General features: G+C 42.7%; 1 protein-coding gene across 1 annotated transcript; it reads left to right on the plus strand.

The window, feature by feature from the left end:
• The first annotated feature begins 11,039 nt into the window (after positions 1 to 11,039).
• LOC106589234 (urotensin-2 receptor) lies at positions 11,040 to 12,303 on the plus strand. Its single transcript, XM_014178958.3, has one exon. It carries the CDS (start codon positions 11,181 to 11,183, stop codon positions 12,273 to 12,275), a length of 1,095 nt encoding a protein of 364 aa, XP_014034433.1. The 5' UTR covers positions 11,040 to 11,180; the 3' UTR covers positions 12,276 to 12,303.
• The last annotated feature ends 7,235 nt before the right edge of the window (positions 12,304 to 19,538 follow it).

Consider the following 19,538-nt stretch of genomic DNA (forward strand, 5'->3'; position numbering starts at 1 on the left):
TGACAGCAGCAAAAACATTGCTAGACCAGCACAAAAGAGATATTACACCAAAAAATATAAATGTTATAGTTTGTTTTCTTCCAGCCCTCAAAAATTGTCTTCTGATGTAATTTAAGCATTGACATGGATTCAGAGCATCCAAATTCATTGTTTCTCTATGAATAATTGTAATTTAGTAAATACATTTAATAAATAAATCAGGAAAAATAAAACTGAGAAAACAGAATTCAGGAAAATACAAAGAGTGCCTATTTGAAAGCTAGGGGGGAAAGTATGAGAATTTAAAAGTAGCTCTCATGCTAGAAAAGGTTGGAGACCTCTGATCTACACCATGGCTACCTGGTGATTCTGAAAAGGCATTTGCACTTAATAAAAGCTAGAAGGTTAGATATGAGACATTTCAGTGAATTTTAAAACTCACGCACAGGTATGCGTTCGCACACATGCACACGCACACACTCACAAATTCTAGGGCTCCTGAGTGGCGCAGCGGACTAAGGCACTGCATCTCAGTGCTAGAGGCATCGCTACTACTACCCTGGTTTGATCCTGGGCTGTATCACAACCGGCCGTGATTGGGAGTCACATAGGGCGGCGCACAAGTGGCCCAGCGTCGTCCGGATTAGGGTTTGGCCGGGGTAGGCTGTCATGGTAAATAAGAATTTACCATGACAGCCTACCCTCCCTGTCCTTTTTTCTTACCACTTTAGTAGCAAGAAACCGTGAGATCTCTGTGCAAATTTACATGTAATTATCTCTATTATGAAGATCAGTAAGGTCGCTTAGTCAATTTCCATATTGCATATTAATGGAGGCAGATGTAACAGTGCATTTTGGAAAAAATGGCCTACAACCATAGGAAAAGCATAGCGTGGAAATGTAAAAACAAATCAATTAGGTAAATATTAATTCCAGTCTGACCGCTGCATGTGGTTGATATCAGATCATCATAACATCCACATTCACAAGCTTCATATACTGTAGGTATCACGTACCTGATATACAAAAGTATGTGGACACCCCTTCAAATGAGTGGATTTGGCTTTTTCAGACACACCCGTTGCTCACAGGTGTATAAAATCGAGCACAGTAGAATGGCCCCTACTGAAGAGCTCAGTGACTTCCAATGAGTCAGTTTGTCAAATTTCTGCCCTGCTAGAGATGCCTCGGTCAACTGTAAGTGCTGAAGTGGAAACATCTAGGAGCAACAACGGCTCAGCCACGAAGTGGTAGGCCACACAAGCTCACAGCCAGGACCGCCGAGGGCTGAAGCGCGTAGCGTGTAAAAATCGTCTGTCCTCAGTTGCAAAACTCACTACCGAGTTCCAAACTGCCTCTGGAAGCAACGGCAGCTGCACACATGCCTAAGATCACCAAGCACAATGCCAAGCGTCATCTGGAGTGGTGTAAAGCTCCCCTCTATTGGACTCTGGAGCAGTGGAAACGCGGTTTTCTGGAGTGATGAATCGCGCTTCACCGTCCGATGGACGAATCTGGATTTGGCAGATGCCAGGAGAACACTAACTGCTCGAATACATAGTACCAACTGTAAAGTTTGGTGGAGGAGGAATAATGGTCTGGGGCTGTTTTTCATGGTTCGGGCTAGGCCCATTAGTTCAAGTGAAGGGAAATATTAACGTTACAGCATAAAATGACATTCTATACGATTCTGTGCTTCCAACTTTGTGGCAAAAGTTTGGGGATGGTCCTTTCCTGTTTCAGCATGAATGCCCCTGTACACAAAGGGAGGTCCATACATTAATGGTTTGTCGAGATCAGTGTGGAAGAACTTGATTGGCCTGCATAGAGCCCTGACCTCAACCCCATCGAACACCTTGGGGATGAATTGGAACGTTGAGTGCAAGCCAGGCCTAATTGTCCAACATCAGTGCTCGACCTCACTAATGCTCTTGTGGCTAAATGTAAGCAAGTCCCCACAGCAATGTTCCAACATCTAGTAGAAAGCCTTACCAGAACAGTGGAGGCTGTTATAGCAGCAAAGGGAGACCAACTCCATAATAATGCCCATGATTTTGGAATGAGATGTTTGATGAGCAGGTATTCACGTCATATAGTAAGCCTTTTAGCTACGTCAACAACTTCAAAGAACACAACAACAAAAAACACTTAGGTAACCTTGACTCTCTGTCTGACTCGTCTCATTTCAACATCTAGATGAATAAATACAATACAATGCCCACAAACCATGCGTAAGAGAAATACATCTGACAACTCTAGGAGCATAGGAAGATGAAAAGAAAATGTTCGATACGCACCAATAACAACACGTGTGGACACGTGAGTAGCCTGGATGAGAACACAGAGGGGGAGTGCAAAGCATGCTCTGCCACAGAACAGTGTACAAGTCACTGCTCCTCAATATTCCTGAACAGCCAGCTACATGCAGAACTGATAGGGAATCAGAAAATTACAGATCATATACACTGACTGTAAAAAACATTAGGAGCACCTTCCTAATATTGAGTTGTACCCCCTTTTGCCCTCAGTACCGCCTCAGTTCGTTGGGGCACTGGAAACTGTTGAGCGTGAAAAACCCAGCAGCGAACTCCAAGTTCTTAACACACTCAAACCTACTACCTTACCCAGTTGAAAGGCACACATACACAATCCATGTCTCTCTCAATTGTCTCAAGGCTTACACATTGTTCTTCAACTGGTCTCTTCCCCTTCATCTACACTGATTGAAGTGGATTTAACAAAAAACATAAAGAAAATATCATAGCTTTCACCTGGTAAGTCTATGTCATGGAAAGTTTTGTACACTCAGTGTATAATAGGTATATCACGACTGAGGATATGACCCAGTCTGACACAGGAGGCGGATAGTATGATTCTCAGAATATTTATTATAACAAAGGGGCAGGTCGAGGGCAGGTAGAGGTTCGTAATCCAAGGTAGAGTCAATCATGGACAGAACGGCAGGCGAGCTCAGGGTCAGGGTCAGGGTCAGGACAGGCAGAAAGAGCAAAATCGGGAAGACTAGAAAACAAAACTTGAGTACAGGGAAACACACTGGTAAGACCTGACATAACTAGACAAACTGCCAACAGACAAACAGAAAACACAGGTATAAATACACAGGGGATAATGGGGAAAAATAGGAGACACCTGGTGGGGGGTGGAGACAAGCACAAGACAGGTGAAACAGATCAGGGTGGGACACATAGACATGTCACTACCTTTAATGTTATTTAACTGTTTTAGAGAACATTTAATTGCTTTTGCTTTTAACATGATGTGTTAGTATTATGTTCTGTTTCTATTCATTTAAACTCAAGAATTGATCGTGGGGTGATTTGTTTTCATGAATATGGTTTTCATGAATATTCATATTTTCAAGGCAAACTTCCTCCCAGAGGGGAGAGGCTTTTTCAATTTAACTTTCTGTCTTTCTCAAAGAAAAGTACAATCTAATACTTATGATAGAGTGTAACTTTAACTATGCATTTCATGGCCTTTTATTCAATTTTAAATCCATCTGATTCATACTTGGTAAACGTTGAGGATACCATTGATCAGACCAGCCAATCTGACTAACATACAAAGTCAAACAGTGACTAGTAACTCTTGACTATAATAATGTTTCATCAAGTGTTGAGAACTGATCTTCCTGCCGTTAACAAATAATGATGTTTTGTTGAGCTTGGTTGAAGGAATGTGTACCTAGCGACATTTGCATGTCAAAAGCACATTGTCAACGCTCCCTGGAAGACACTCCTGATGTCATGGGACCAAGAACTAGAAGTTGGGTTCCATTAGCTGGACTGAAGACTCAAGAAGGAACTCTCTTATGGTACGGGCTGTTTCTTCCTATATTGGACACAGGCTGTCCATGTACAGCTTCTGTCCAGAGGGGATTTGTAGGCTCAGCCCTAAATTATGTGCTCTCTGACACCTGGAGCTGCATGGCAAATGGTCCAGGAACTAATGACAATGCCCATGGACTAGTCAGCCCTTCATCCTCTGAGGGGCCAAAATGTATCTCTGTTACAGTATGCAAAGGACTGACTATTGTGGAATAATGCCTTGTGAATTGGCATTGTGGTGTCATGACAACAATCGCGCCCTCAACGTCAGCAAAACAAAGGGGTTGATTGTTGACTTCAGGAATCCACATCAACGGGACTGCAATAGAGAATGTCACGACTTTTAAGTACCTCAGAGTCCACATCCCTGAGGACTTGTCATGGACCAATAACACCACCACTCTTGTCAAGAGGGCACAATAGTGTCTCTACTTCCTAAGGCGGCTGAAGAAATGTGTCATTCCGCCCTGGGTCCTCGCCAAATACTACCGCTGCATCATCAAGAACATCCTGACCGTTTGATTCACAGCCTGGTACGGGAATTGCTCCGTAAACAAACGCGAAGCCCTCCAGCGGGTGGTGAAAATGTACTGGGACCGTGCACCCACCCATCTGGGACATCTACTCGAAACGGTGTCTGAGGAAGGCACACAGCATCATCAAGGACCACACACACCACAGCCTCTAGCTGTTCTCTCCCTTACCGTCGGGCAGACGGTATCGTAGCATGAGGTCTGATACCAACAGGCTCAGAGACAGTCTCTATCTACAAGCCATCAGATTGCTGAACACTTGAACTGGACTGACCACCTGCTCTGATTCTCCACACCTTAGCACACGTGCACTAACTTATGCACACACCCACAGAGACACACACACATACATATACACTCATGTTACACGCACATCACTGCTGCTACCAAACTCTTATTATACTGCCCAGTTTATACACTTCCCGCTGACTAGTATACACTGAGCGCTGACTAGTCTTCTGACTAGTCTCCCAGTCCCTGCCACTGAAAAACATCCCCACTGCATGATGCTGCCCCTTCCATGCTTCACCGTAAGGATGGTGCCAGGTTTCCTCCAGACATGACGCTTGACATTCAGGCCAAACAGTTCAAACTTGCTTTCATCAGACCACAGAATCCTGTTTCTCATGGTCTGAGAGTCCTTTAGGTTTCTTTTGGCAGACTCTAAGAGGGCTGTCATGTGCCTTTTACTGAGAAGTGGCTCCGTCTGGCCACTACCATAAAGGCCTGATTAGTAGAGTGCTGCAAAGATGGTTGTCCTTCTGGAAGGTTCTCCAATCTCCACAGAGGAACTCTAGAGCTCTGTCAGAGTGGCCATCAGGTTCTTGGTCACCTCCCTGACCAAGGCCCTAATCCCTCGACCTCAGCACTAGGAAGAGTCTTGGTGGTTCCAAACTTCTTCCATTTAAGAATGATGGAGGCCACTGTGTTCTTGGGGACCTCCAGTGCTGCTGAATTATTTTGGTACCCTTCCCCAGATCTGTGCCTCGACACAGCTCTACAGACAATTCTTATGAACTCATGGCTTGGTATTTGCTCTGACATGCACTGTCATGTCAGAGAATTGGATGTAGAACTGGAGACAAGTGGGAGTGGAGTTGCTTGGCGGGGGATAGAATGACGGTCAAAGATAAAAGTAAAAAATAAATTCAAAATAAACACAAAAGAAGTTAGTTTGAATGAAACTGTTGTTACAGCTAATGCCTGCTTGCCTGAGGCTGATGCCGCGCAGGTGTTTGTGCCCGTGTACACATGCATATACACACACTCTCATTCAAATGCACACACGTGCTCATACACGGACACACACACACATGTAAATACTGCCATACTGTACATGCACTCAAACATATTCAGTTGGCCTTGCTGTTGTGATTTTTGTTGTCCTTGATGTCTTTTGTTTTTTCCTTTGTTGTTTTCTGTTTTCCTTTGTCTTTTTTCTCTTTTGTTCATTTTGTTGGTTGTTGGTGCATTAGGGGATTGGTGCTGGGGGGGGGGGGGGTCTTGGGGGTTGGGAATGGAATTATTTAATTTTATTATGATTTGTTATAGCAAGCCTAAATAAGTTCAGGAGTAAAAATGTGCTAAACAAGTCACATAATAAATTGCAAGGACTCAATATTTGTGCAATAATAGTGTTTAGCATGATTGTTGAATGACTCGCTGTATCCTATACATACAATTATCTGTAAGGTCCCTCAGTCGAGCAGTGAATTTTAAACACAGATTCAACCACAAAGACCACGGGGGATTTCCAATGCCTAGCAAACAAGGGCACCTACTGGTAAATGGCTAAAAATTATATACAGTAGACAGGTGTGTGCCTTTCCAAATCATATCCAATCGATTGAATTTACCACAGGTGGACTCCAATCAAGTTGTAGAAACATCTCAAGGATGATCAATGGAAACAGGGTGCACCTGAACTCAATTTCGAGTCTCATAGCAAAGGGTCTGAATACTTATGTAAATAAGCTATTTCTGTTTTTATAAAAAACTGTTTTTGCTTTGTCATTATGGGATATTGTGTGTAGATCAATGAGAAAAAAATGGATTTAATCAATTTTAGAATAGGGCTGTAACGTAACAAAATGTGGAAAATGTTAATGGGTCTGAATACTTTCCAAATGCACTGTATACTGTATTCTAGTCATGGCTCATGCAATATAACTACTGCTGTACACAACTTTCCTATTCATATACTGTCCACTCTGTCTATACACACCATTTTTTAATATATATATATATATATAGTTGGGGGAAAAAAGTATTTGATCCCCTGCTGATTTTGTACGTTTGCCCACTTACAAAGAAATGATCAGTCTATAATTTCAATGGTAGGTTTAATTGAACAGTGAGAGACAGAATAACAACAAAATAATCCTGAAAACCGCATGTCAAAAATGTTATAAAATTATTAGCATTTTAATGAGGGAAATAAGTATTTGAGCCCTCTGCAAAACATGACTTAGTACTTGTTGGCAAAACCCTTGTTGGCAATCACAGAGGTCAGACGTTTCTTGTAGCTAGCCACCAGGTTTGCACACATCTCAGGAGGGATTTTGTCCCACTCCTCTTTGCAGATCTTCTCCAAGTCATTAAGGTTTCGAGGCTGACGTTTGGCAACTCGAACCTTCAGCTCCCTCCACAGATTTTCTATGGGATTAAGGTCTGGAGACTGGCTAGGCCACTCCAGGACCTTAATGTGCTTCTTCTTGAGCCACTCCTTTGTTGCCTTGGCCGTGTGTTTTGGGTCATTGTCATGCTGGAATACCCATCCAACGACCCATTTTCAATGCCCTGGCTGAGGGAAGGTTCTCACCCAAGATTTGACGGTACATGGCCCCGTCCATTGTCCCTTTGATGCGGTGAAGTTGTCCTGTCCCCTTAGCAGAAAAACACCCCCAAAGCATAATGTTTCCACCTCCATGTTTGACGGTGGAGATGGTGTTCTTGGGGTCATAGGCAGCATTCCTCCTCCTCCAAACACAGCGAGTTGAGTTGATGCCAAAGAGCTCCATTTTGGTCTCATCTGACCACAACACTTTCACTAGTTGTCCTCTGAATTATTCAGATGTTCATTGGCAAACTTCAGACAGGCATGTATATGTATTCTTGAGCAGGGGGACCTTGCGGGTGCTGCAGGATTTCAGTCCTTCATGGCGTAGTGTGTTACCAATTGTTTTCTTGGTGACTATGGTTCCAGCTGCCTTGAGATCATTGACAAGATCCTCCTGTGTAGTTCTGGGCTGATTCCTCACCATTCTCATGATCATTGCAACCCCACGAGGTGAGATCTTGCATGGAGCCCCAGGCTGAGGGATATTGGACAGTTCTTTTGTGTTTCTTCCATTTGCGAATAATCGCACCATATGTTGTCACCTTCTCACCAAGCTGCTTGGCGATGGTCTTGTAGCCCATTCCAGCCTTGTGTAGGTCTACAATCTTGTCCCTGACATCCTTGGAGAGCTCTTTGGTCTTGGCCATGGTGGAGAGTTTGGAATCTGATTGATTGATTGCTTCTGTGGACAGATGTCTTTTTTACAGTTAACAAGCTGCGGTTAGGAGCACTCCCTTTAACAGTGTGCTCCTAATCTCAGCTCGTTACCTGTATAAAAGACACCTGGGAGCCAGAAATCTTTCTGATTGAGAGGGGGTCAAATACATGTGAGTGAGTGAGTGAGTGAGTGAGTGAGTGAGTGAGTGAGTGAGTGAGTGAGTGAGTGAGTGAGTGAGTGAGTGAGTGAGTGAGTGAGTGAGTGAGTGAGTGAGTGAGTGAGATCTCTCCAGTCCCTGCCTTGAAGTAAGTTCATCTCACAGGGCGATGTCCTCCTCACTGTCTCTCTACTCTGTGTGACTGGGACAGACATCATGACACATTAACAGTGACACAGAAACTTCTGTATTTAATGATACAGTGGCTTATGAAAGTATTCACCCCCTTGGCATCTTTCCTATTTTGTTTCCTTACAACCTGGAATTAAAACAGATTTTTTTTTGGGGGGGGGGTTATCATTTGATTTACACAACATGCCTGCCACTTTGAAGATGCAAAATATGTTTTATTGTGAAACAAACAAGTAATAAGACAAAAAAATCGGAAAACTTGAGCGTGCATAATCATTCACTCCCCCCCCCCCCCCTTTTGTAGCAATTACAGTTGCAAGTCTCTTGGAGTGTCTCTATAAACTTGGTACATCGAGCCACTGGGATTTTTGCCCATTCTTCAAGGCAAAACTGCTCCAGCTCCTTCAAGTTGGATGGGTTCCGCTGGTGTACAGCAATCTTTAAGTCATACCACAGATTCTCAATTGGAGGTATGGGCTTTGACTAGGCCATTTCAAGACATTTAAATGTTTCCCCTTAAACCACTTGAGTGTTGCTTTAGCAGTATGCTTAGGGTCATTGTCCTGCTGGAAGGTGAACCTCCGTTAAAGTCTCAAATCTCTGGAAGACTGAAACAGGTTTTCCTCAAGAATTTCCCTGTATTTAGCGCCATCCATCATTCCTTCAATTCTGACCAGTTTCCCAGTCCCTGCCGATGAAAACATCCCCACAGCATGATGCTGCCACCACCATGCTTCACTGTGGGGATGATGTTCTCGAGGTGATGAGAGGTGTTGAGTTTGCACCAGACATAGTGTTTTCCTTGATGGACGAAATGCTCCATTTTACTCTCATCTGACCAGAGTACCTTCTTCCATATATTTGGGGAGTCTCCCACATGCCTTTTGGCAAACAACAAACATGTTTGCTTATTTTTTTCTTTAAGAAATGTCTTTTTTCTGGTCACTCTTCCGTAAAGTCCAGCTCTGTGCAGTGTGCCGCATAAAGTGGTCCTATGGACAGATACTCCAATCTCCGCTGTGGAACTTTGCAGCTCTTTCAGGGTTATCTTTGGTCTCTTTGCTGCCTCTCTGCTTAATGCCCTCTTTGCCTGGTCCGTGAGTTTTGGTATGCGGCCCTCTCTTGGCAGGTTTGTTGTTGTGCCATATTCTTTCCATTTTTTAATAATGGATTTAATGGTGCTCCGTGGGATGTTCAAAGTTTCTGATATTTTTTTATATAACCCAACCCTGATCTGTACTTCTCCACAACTTTGTCCCTGACCTGTTTGGAGAGCTCCTTGGTCTTCATGGTGCCGCTTGCTTGGTGGTGCCGCTTGCTTGGTGGTGCCCCTTGCTTGGTGGTGTTGCAGACTCTGGGGCCTTTCAGAACAGGTGTATATATACTGAGATCATGTGACAGATCATGTGACACTTAGATTGCACACAGCTGGACTTTATTTAACTAATTATGTGACTTCTGAAGGTAATTGGCTGCACCAGATCTTATTTAGGAGCTTCGTAGCAAAGAGGGTGAATACATATGCAAGCACTACTTTTAAAAATTTCAGTCATTTTTTTCATTTCACTTCACCAATTTGGACAATTTTGTGTATGTGCATTACATGAAATCCAATTAAAAATCAATTTACATTACAGGTTGTAATGCAACAAAATAGGAAAAACGCCAAGGGGGATGAATACTTTTGCAAGGCACTGTATGCTTCCTCTATTCTGTTCCCCTCCCATCTGCAGACATCTTTTATCTCACATAACACAGTCTCTCTTGTGTGTTTACTCTTAACACATACATACACACACACACACACACACACACACACCACACACACACACACACACCTCCTATGCACTTGTTATTGCACTCTCTATCCGGGAGACAGCATGGCCCCCTCTCATCAGAACAATTACCCTTAAAGACACCTGGCCTGCCGCCCTTTCCTGAAGGAGCTTTTAAAAGAGGGCACTACTTGGAAATGTAATAATAACCATTTATCAAATCTATACTTTGTGACTGGAATAAAGAAGTTACAGCCCCATTGGAGAAGCACAGGTGTATCTGCACACACTTTCTCCGTAAATTGCTCACTTAAACTATTTCTCAAACCTCAACAACTTATTTATGCACAACATCGAGTTCGTGGTATATTATTATATTATCTGTATAGCGTCATTAGTCTAAACGTTTTTGAGGAAATGGAAAATATATTTTCACCTCTTAGATTATACAAGGGCATTAAATCGAAAGTTTTTTTTTGTTGTGCCAGAAGCAGGGACGTTTGATTTTTCCTAATACCTACGCGTGTGTAGGTCCAGGTGAGAAAGATGAATATCACAATACCCTTTTTATGAGATTCTATTACTAAGTTTGCCAGCCTGATCTTCAGTAAAGAGACACCCTGGATATCAAATTAACGATCGAGACAAGTCACTGTTAATAATTACCCCGAATGTACGTGCGTAAATGTGTCCCGCTCTCTTTCCTTGCAATAACGGGAATTCTACCATTTCCAAATTAACATATTAATCTGTAGGAAATCCATACTCAATCTTCGTTAATTTTTTTGCAGGCAAAGTAAATTATTTATGTAAGAAACGCACCTTCTTATTTCTCTCAGTCCCTCTTGTTTGGCATATTACTTATTTTGTCACAGCTCAAAATTAATGAGTTCATGAATAAATTCAGAATTAATTAAATATAATGTACTATATATAGTGTTATGTTTGTATATGTTATGCAAGATCCATGAGAGTGTGACTGGGGAAGAGTTCAGTGACTGACGTCAGGAGAAGCGGAGAAGAGCAGCGGCAGCGCGCGCAGACAGATATCGCTAAAGTCAACACACAACCTGCACTGGTGCGCTTCACTGACCAGTGACCAACTAACCCTAGCTGCATCTTTTAGTTCTTCTTCACCATAAACAATACATCGGAACAAAAACGGAACGACACCAGAGAGGCTCCACACAGACAGAGGGATGAACCACAACAAGACTGTTAACCATAATGTCAGTCCGCCAGCTCCAAACAGCGGCTCCGGGAGCAGCGTGGACGAGCTGGTTATCACCTCCACTTTCGGGACCTTGTTGTCGGTCGTCTACATAGTCGGCGTGTCGGGGAATGTGTACACTCTAGTAGTGATGTGTCATTCTATCCGCTTCGCCACCTCCATGTACATCTCCATCATTAACCTAGCGCTAGCGGACCTCTTGTACCTCTCCACAATCCCGTTCGTGGTGTGCACCTACTTCCTCAAGGACTGGTACTTCGGAGATGTGGGATGCCGCATCCTCCTCAGCCTGGACCTGCTCACCATGCACGCCAGCATATTTACCCTCACTGTGATGTGCACGGAGCGCTACCTGGCCGTCACCAAGCCCCTTGACACGGTACGGCGCTCGAAGAGCTACCGCAAAGCTCTGGCCTGGGGGGTATGGCTGCTCTCCCTGGTCCTCACCTTACCCATGATGGTCATGGTCACAGAGACCACCAAGAGCGCGCCCAACGGGGGGGTGAAGAGGATGTGCGCGCCCACATGGGCGCCCCGGGCGTATAAGATCTACCTGACCGTTTTGTTTGGCACGAGCATCATGGCACCTGGGTTGATTATCGGCTATTTGTATACGAAGTTAGCCCGGACTTATTTAGAGTCCCAGAAGAACTCGGTCATCAACAAAAGGAACAAGCGCTCCCCGAAGCAGAAAGTATTGGTAATGATTTTCACTATAGTTCTGGTGTTCTGGGCGTGTTTCCTGCCGTTCTGGATATGGCAACTGTTCCCGTTGTACCAGCACAAACCGTTAAGCCTGGCATCTCACACACACACCTGTATTAACTACCTGGTGGCCTGTCTCACCTACAGCAACAGCTGCATTAACCCCTTCCTATACACCCTCCTCACCAAGAACTACAGGGAATACCTGAAGAACAGACACAAGAGTTTCTACCGCTACACCTCGTCTTTTAAGCAGCGCACGCCCAGCTTGTATTCCTGCGGGAAGTCGGCATCCTCCTCGAATCAGTTTGAGTTTAACTCCGAGACGCTGGTGATGGGGACTCTGCAGGGACAGTGAGCCCGTGCAAAGAGAGAGTGATTTTGGAACTGCAACAGGTAATCATTATCCCTTTTACGCAACTGTCAAATGCACAAAAGTAGTTTGCTAAGATATTAAACATTGTCATATGGCTGGGTATATTATTCTTGTATTATCCTTCCTTCTTCCTATCCCTCAAGTTAGATATGACTTGACAGTGGACAGGTCAATCAGGACTAGTTTCAATTCATGGCAGAGCGATGAAGTGTGTGGAGGAGAAACTGGTTTTACTAGTGTTTGACTCAGAGTCTCCTGTGCTATATTCTACTACACTTGTATAATCTACCTGACTCCCACCTGCTGTCTTTCAGTGTTTAGCATCCCTGGCTACAGTGATTGGCAGGTAGACTCTAATAAATACTTTCACTGAATACCACAGCAGGTGGGAGGAAGATCCACCATGGAGGTGGAAAATATAGCAGACAGATGTGAAAGTTACACAGTAAAAGCATCTCTTCCCTCTGTCCTGGTTTGTCACCGTCTGGCTGAGAAGAATGGGTTCTCAATAGTCAAAAATATACTTTCCTGTCCTTCATTTGCACTGAGGTGAGGAAACTGTAGGCCTTCCTGTCTTTCTCCTCCAAGTGCAGAGTTACTTCAGTACAAGTACCTGAGTGATGGTCGCTATCTACTGTCATGTGGTGCTGACTGTTGGAACTTTGGAACACCAGTGTGACCGCTGGCCATGGTGCTGAAATCTCTGCTATTAGCTTGGTTTGTTTACATCCGGCCTTCTACAAGTGACAAAGTCACCACAATTCTCCTTAATCCTGATCATATATCAGTGTTTCATTGATCATCAATGGAACCCTATCAGTGTGTGATCCAGAATTGATCAGACTGGATCAATATCATTAGTGTGATACAGATAAAATAATCTATTTGTTATTTTGTACAAGAATTTCTGTTCCGGTTGTGCTGTCCTCTTGGCGGCTAATGAACAATCGCTAAATCAGCCCTCATGTTTTATGTAGAGTCTATAACGGTGATTAAGATTAGAGGTCAACCGATTATGATTTTTCAACGCCGATACCAATTATTGGAGGAACCAAAAAAAAGCAGATGCCGATTAATCGGCCGATTTTTATTTTATTTATTTATTTGTAATAATGACAATTACAACAATACTGAATGAACACTTATTTTAACTTAATATAATACATCAATAAAATCAATTTAGCCTCAAATAAATAATGAAACATGTTCAATTTGGTTTAAATAATGCAAAAACAAAGTGTTGGAGAAGAAAGTAAAAGTGCAATATGTGCCATGTAAAAAAGCTAACATTTAAGTTCCTTGCTCAGAACATGAGAACATATGAAAGCTGGTGGTTCCGTTTAACATGAGTCTTCAATATTCCCAGGTAAGAAGATTTAGATTGTAGTTATTATAAGAATTATAAGACTATTTCTCTCTATACGATTTATATTTCATATACCTTTGACTATTGGATGTTCTTATAGGCATTTTAGTATTGCCAGTGTAACAGTATAGCTTCCATCCCTCTCCTCGCTCCTACCTGGGCTCGAACCAGGAACACATCGACAACAGCCACCCTCAAAGCAACGTTACCCATGCAGAGCAAGGGGAACAACTACTCCAAGTCTCAGAGCGAGTGACGTTTGAAACGCTATTAGCACGCACCCCGCTAACTAGCTAGCCATTTCACATCGGTTACACCAGCCTAATCTCGGGAGTTGATTGGCTTGAAGTCATAAACAGCACAATGCTTGAAGCTTTGCGAAGAGCTGCTGGCAAACGCACAAAAGTGCTGTTTGAATGAATGCTTACGAGCCTGCTGGTGCCTACCATCGCTCAGTCAGACTGCTCTATCAAATCATAGACTTAATTATAACATAATAACACACAGAAATACGAGCCTTTGGTCATTAAAATGGTCGAATCCGGAAACTATCATTTCGAAAACAAAACATTTATTCTTTCAGTGAAATACGGAACCGTTCTGTATTATATCTAACGGATGGCATCCCTAAGTCTAAATATTGCTGTTACATTGTACAACCTTCAATGTTATGTCATAATTAATTACGGCCTTTGTTAGGAATAAATGGACTTCACACAGTTCGCAATGAGCTAGGCGGCCCAAACTGATGCATATACCCTGACTGCTTGCATGAAATGCAAGAGAAGTGACACAATTTCCCTAGTTATAAGAAATTCATGTTAGCAGGCAATATTAACTAAATATGCAGGTTTAAAAATATATACTTGTGTATTGATTTTAAAGAAAGGCATTGATGTTTATGGTTAGGTACATTGGTGCAACGACAGTGCTTTTTTCGCAAATGCGCTTGTTAAATCATCACCCGTTTGTCGAAGTAGGCTGTGATTCAATGAGAAATTAACAGGCACCGCATCGATTATATGCAACGCAGGACACGCTAAATAAACTAGTAATATCATCAACCATGTGTAGTTAACTAGTGATTATGTTAAGATTGATAGTTTTTTTATAAGATAAGTTTAATGCTAGCTAGCAACTTACCCTGGCTTCTTGCTGCCCTCGCGTAACAGGTAGTCAGCCTGCCACGCAGGCTCCTCGTGGAGTGCAATGTAAGGCAGGTGGTTAGAGCGTTGGACTAGTAACCGGAAGGTTGCAAAAACGAATCCCCGAGCTGACAAGGTAAAAATCTGTCGTTCTGCCCCTGAACAAAGATGTATTGTATCTCTGTTCATGGATAGAAATAGATGGAAGTTTGACGGCCACCGTTCCTAGGCCGTCATTGAAAATAAGAATGTCTTCTTAACCTGTTGAGGACAGACATTCCGCTAGCGGAACGCCTCACCAATATCCAATGGTAGAGCGTGGCACGAAATACAAAAACCTTAAAAATGCTATAACTTCAATTTCTCAAACATATGACTATTTTACACCATTTGAAAGATAAGACTCTCGTTAATCCAACCACATTGTCCGATTTCAAAAAGGCTTTACAGCGAAAGCAAAACATTAGATTATGTCAGGAGAGTACCCAGCCAAAAATAATCAAAAAGCCATTTTCAAAGCAAGCATATATGTCACAAAAACCCAAACCACAGCTAAATGCAGCACTAACCTTTGATGATCTTCATCAGATGGCACTCCTAGGACATTATGTTATACAATACATGCATGTGTTGTTCAATCAAGTTCATATTTATATAAAAAAAACTGCTTTTTACATTAGCATGTGATGTTCAGAACTAGCATTCCCACCCAAAACTTCCGGTGAATTTACTAAATTACTCATCATAAACGTTGACAAAATACATAACAATTATATTAAGAACTATAGATACAGAACTCCTTTATGCAATCGCTATGTCAGATTTTAAAATAGCTTTTCGGCGAAAGCACAACAGCTCGTAACAGCTCAGATACTGTAATTTCGATAGAGATGCAACAGAAGGACCACAAATTGTCAGACAGGCCATTTCCTGCTTGGAATCTTGTCAGGTTTTTGCCTGCCATATGAGTTCTGTTATACTCACAGACACCATTCAAACAGTTTTAGAAACTTTACAGTGTTTTCTATCCAAATCTACTAATTATATGCATATTCTAGTTTCTGGGCAAGAGTAGTAACCAGATTAAATCGGGTACGTTTTTTATCCGGCCGTGAAAATACTGCCCCCTATCCACAACAGGTTTTAACTGACTTGCCTAGTTAAATAAAGGTGTATAAAAAAATGTAAAAAATGTTTAAAAAAATATCAGCAAATCTGTGTCCAAAAATACCGATTACCGATTAATTGGTCGACCTCTAATTAAGATGGCCTCCTGTGCTGGGCAGATGGTTGTTTAGTCTAATCTGCTCCAACGGGAACCGTATCAGTGTCACGTCAGACCACCATCTGCCTTCACATCTCCACCTCCTCAAACTCACCTCTCACCCACACAGATAAAACACAGCCAAATGGCAGGAAATTGGTTTTATACACTTCCTTTCACACACACGCACCCGGGCACACACCAAGTCCCAGGTGGCCTGCACATATCCGTAACATTTGCCAGTGAAAAAGCTTAGATGGTGTACCGCTCTCTCTCTCCTAATTAGTCCCAGATAATAATATATTACTCCAGCAGATAACACCGGAGCCTTGCTGAATATTTCACATTCTCTCTGATGTTCATCATACTCTCAGATTGCATTCTGGGTCTAAAAAGGCACACTTTTCCTGATATAGTGTACTACTTTTGACCAGGGCCTATAGGATGCCATTTGGAATGCAGAGCGGAGCGGTTTCCTATCCCCATCTGTTTTTTCAAGACAGAGGAGGGTAAATAGGCAGTTTAAGGAAATTATAACGCAACGCAGCCGCTTCAAGTGTAAACACCCGGCTGCGTTTTATCAGCCAATGAAGGCTTGTATTACTCAGAGCGCTCCAACAGGCGCTGGGCTATGCCCGTTACGTACGTGGAGCAGGAATGAGAGACAATTGGAGGTTTTACAGTTTGAAGTTTGTTTTAACGAGGGAAGACATGTTAGGAAAATTAAGTAATAGGCACTGGACCTTCACTTTCCATTTGCATCAAGTAACCGCAAGAAAGTCTTCATGGGCCGTTTTTAACTACGGAACTTCTTTAATAGTGAAGAAGCAGAAGACAGTGTTCAGCTAAATCTACCAATTCATTTGATATTTTACAATGGAAAAATGATATGATCAGAAGAGATCAGCAATGTGGACAACTGATATAGAAGGGTGATCATGTGTGCGTAGGCTAGTAGGCTGTGTCGCTTTGGAGTTGAGACTAGGTCCTACAAGGTCCTCTTTGAATAGTCAGAACTTGTTCAAGGCACTTATCTAAAGGAGGTAAAAAAAGTTTCAGTTTATAAAGCCTGTATTTTCTTGTTATTGATCAGAGTCCCTGTGTGGGGACCCATTGAGCTATTTCTGAAGAAATCCCAAATTATTTTCAATACACAAACAAGAGTGCCTTGAATCCCACAGGTTTCCTGCGTTTCAACGTGGTAGCCGTTTTTCCTCTCTATGGTCTCCTAAACTGTTTTTGTTACCCAAAAGATTGGTCCAACAGCTTTGAATTAAACACATCCCCTAGTGTGAACCAGAATTCTTATGCACAGCACTTCACCAACACATGTAACTCCAGATTTTCCACCGTTTCTTGCACAGTTTATTTGACATGTGTGCTCCATCGTGTGTGTTCCATTCTGTTGTTGCTACCTCCCGTCTCTCCTAATTTCACACTCTTCCATCCTCCCTCCCACTCCTCATCTCATCCCTTTCTTCTCCTCCTCCTCATCCTTCTCTCCTCAAAGATGAAAACTGTCAAGCAGGCCCCATATGAAGTGCCTGAGGAAGAGATCTAGGTAACACACTTGTACTCACATGCACTTCTGAAAAGTTAATTTCTATCCTTACTAAAGATAAGCTATTGGGCTCACTCACAACTAATATTCCCCCTACAGACAGAACTGAAGGGAGGGATTTAGTTCTGTGTGTAATACATACTGAAGCTAAAACAAATGAACGGAACATACACAGACCCTAACAAGACTTGTCATGCATTACAATAGCTCAAGGCATGCTGTTCTTTTCAATCATCGCTTTATTGATGTTTTCAACATGGCTTCCTGACAACAGACTCGATTATTAATATGCATCTGATGTCCAAAAAGACTGATCTGATTGAGGGTGAAATAAACTGACCGACATGGAGCTGACTGAGGATTTAAAGATCAGGTAAAGACATAATAGGATTTAAACTCTGCCAACTCACTGGCACGGATTACAAGGCAATACTGGGCCTGTGTGCCAGCCTTCTGATACCCAACAGATAACAGTCCCTGGGGCTACATCTCAGGTGTCAAGGGGCTGCCTCTCCTCTTGTCCTTTCCTTCGCCAGCACTGAAAAAACAGCACAGGTGAAAGCAATATGGAGATGCCTTATTGTGAATTAGTGTGTACAAAGGAGAAGAGACAAGGAGAAGAAGCCACGTTTGACTATTGTGATACAACCCCTGCTCCAATATGTCATGTGGTTCCCTCCCACAACCACAGAATCTAACCAACTCAATTGTCATTCTGTGACAAAAGTCAGTTGATAATCAATGCATTGGCAATTGAAATATACACTGAGTGTACAAAACATTATGAACACCTCTTTCCATGACAGACTGACCAGGTGAAAGCTATGATCCCTTACTGATTTCACCGGTTAAATCCACCATCAGTGTAGATGAAGGGAAGGAGACAGATTAAAGGATACTGAAGCCTTGAGACAATTGAGACATTGATTGTGTATGTGTGCCATTCAGAGGGTGAATGGTCAAGACAAAATATTGCAGTGCCTTTGAACCGGGCATGGTAGTAGGTGACAGATGCACCGGTTTGTGTCAAGATCTGCAACGCTGCTGGGTTTTTCACGCTCAACAGTTTCCTGTGTGTCAAGTTGGCTGGATGTTCTTTGGGTGGTGGACCATTCTTGATACACTTGGGAAACTGTTGAACGTGAAAAACCCAGCAGCGCTGCAGTTCTTTACACACTCAAACCGTTGAGCCTGACTCATACTACCATACCCCGTTCAAAGGCACTTACTGTAAATCTTTTGTCTTGCCCCTTCACCCTCTAAATGGCACACATACACTCAATTGTCTCGAGGTTTAAAAATCCTTCGTTAACCCGTTTCCTCCCCTTCATCTACACCTTTGTCTCGCCCATTCACCCTTTAAATGTGGGAAGCATTGGAGTCACCATGGGCCAGCATCCCTGTGAAATGCTTTCAACACCTTGTAGAGTCCATGCCCCGACAAATTGAGGCTGTTCTGAGGGGAAAAGGGTGCAACTCAATATTAGGAAGATGTTCTTAATGTTTTGTACAAAATAAACACTATACATGCTGCATGGGGGAACACGCTCATTCATTTTCTACCAATAATATTTGATTTCAAATTGTTTGGGAGAAAGTGGATAGAGAGGTTAAGAATAAAAATGCATGTCACGGTATGGATGCCATGAGCATCCTCCCGATTCATTTAGGGAAGCAGGCTTCATAAGCAGATGCATGGACCATGTACTTAGCTAGAAATTGGAAACACCATGCCTTATCCTGAGTATGAGGGCGTAAAATGGCTGAAGGCTCGTACAATGACTTCCTAAGGCGCTTAGTGTGTTTCAGACAGCCAGGGTTGGTGAGGTGATGCCACAACTTTCTAAGTCGTAAGCCCAATTCTGCACTCGTTCACTCCCCTTCAATGATTTTGTTGTCCAAAACTAGG

The sequence above is a fragment of the Salmo salar genome, chromosome 28 (genome assembly GCF_965601325.2).
Source record: "Salmo salar chromosome 28, fSalSal1, whole genome shotgun sequence".
Lineage (NCBI taxonomy): Eukaryota > Metazoa > Chordata > Actinopteri > Salmoniformes > Salmonidae > Salmo > Salmo salar.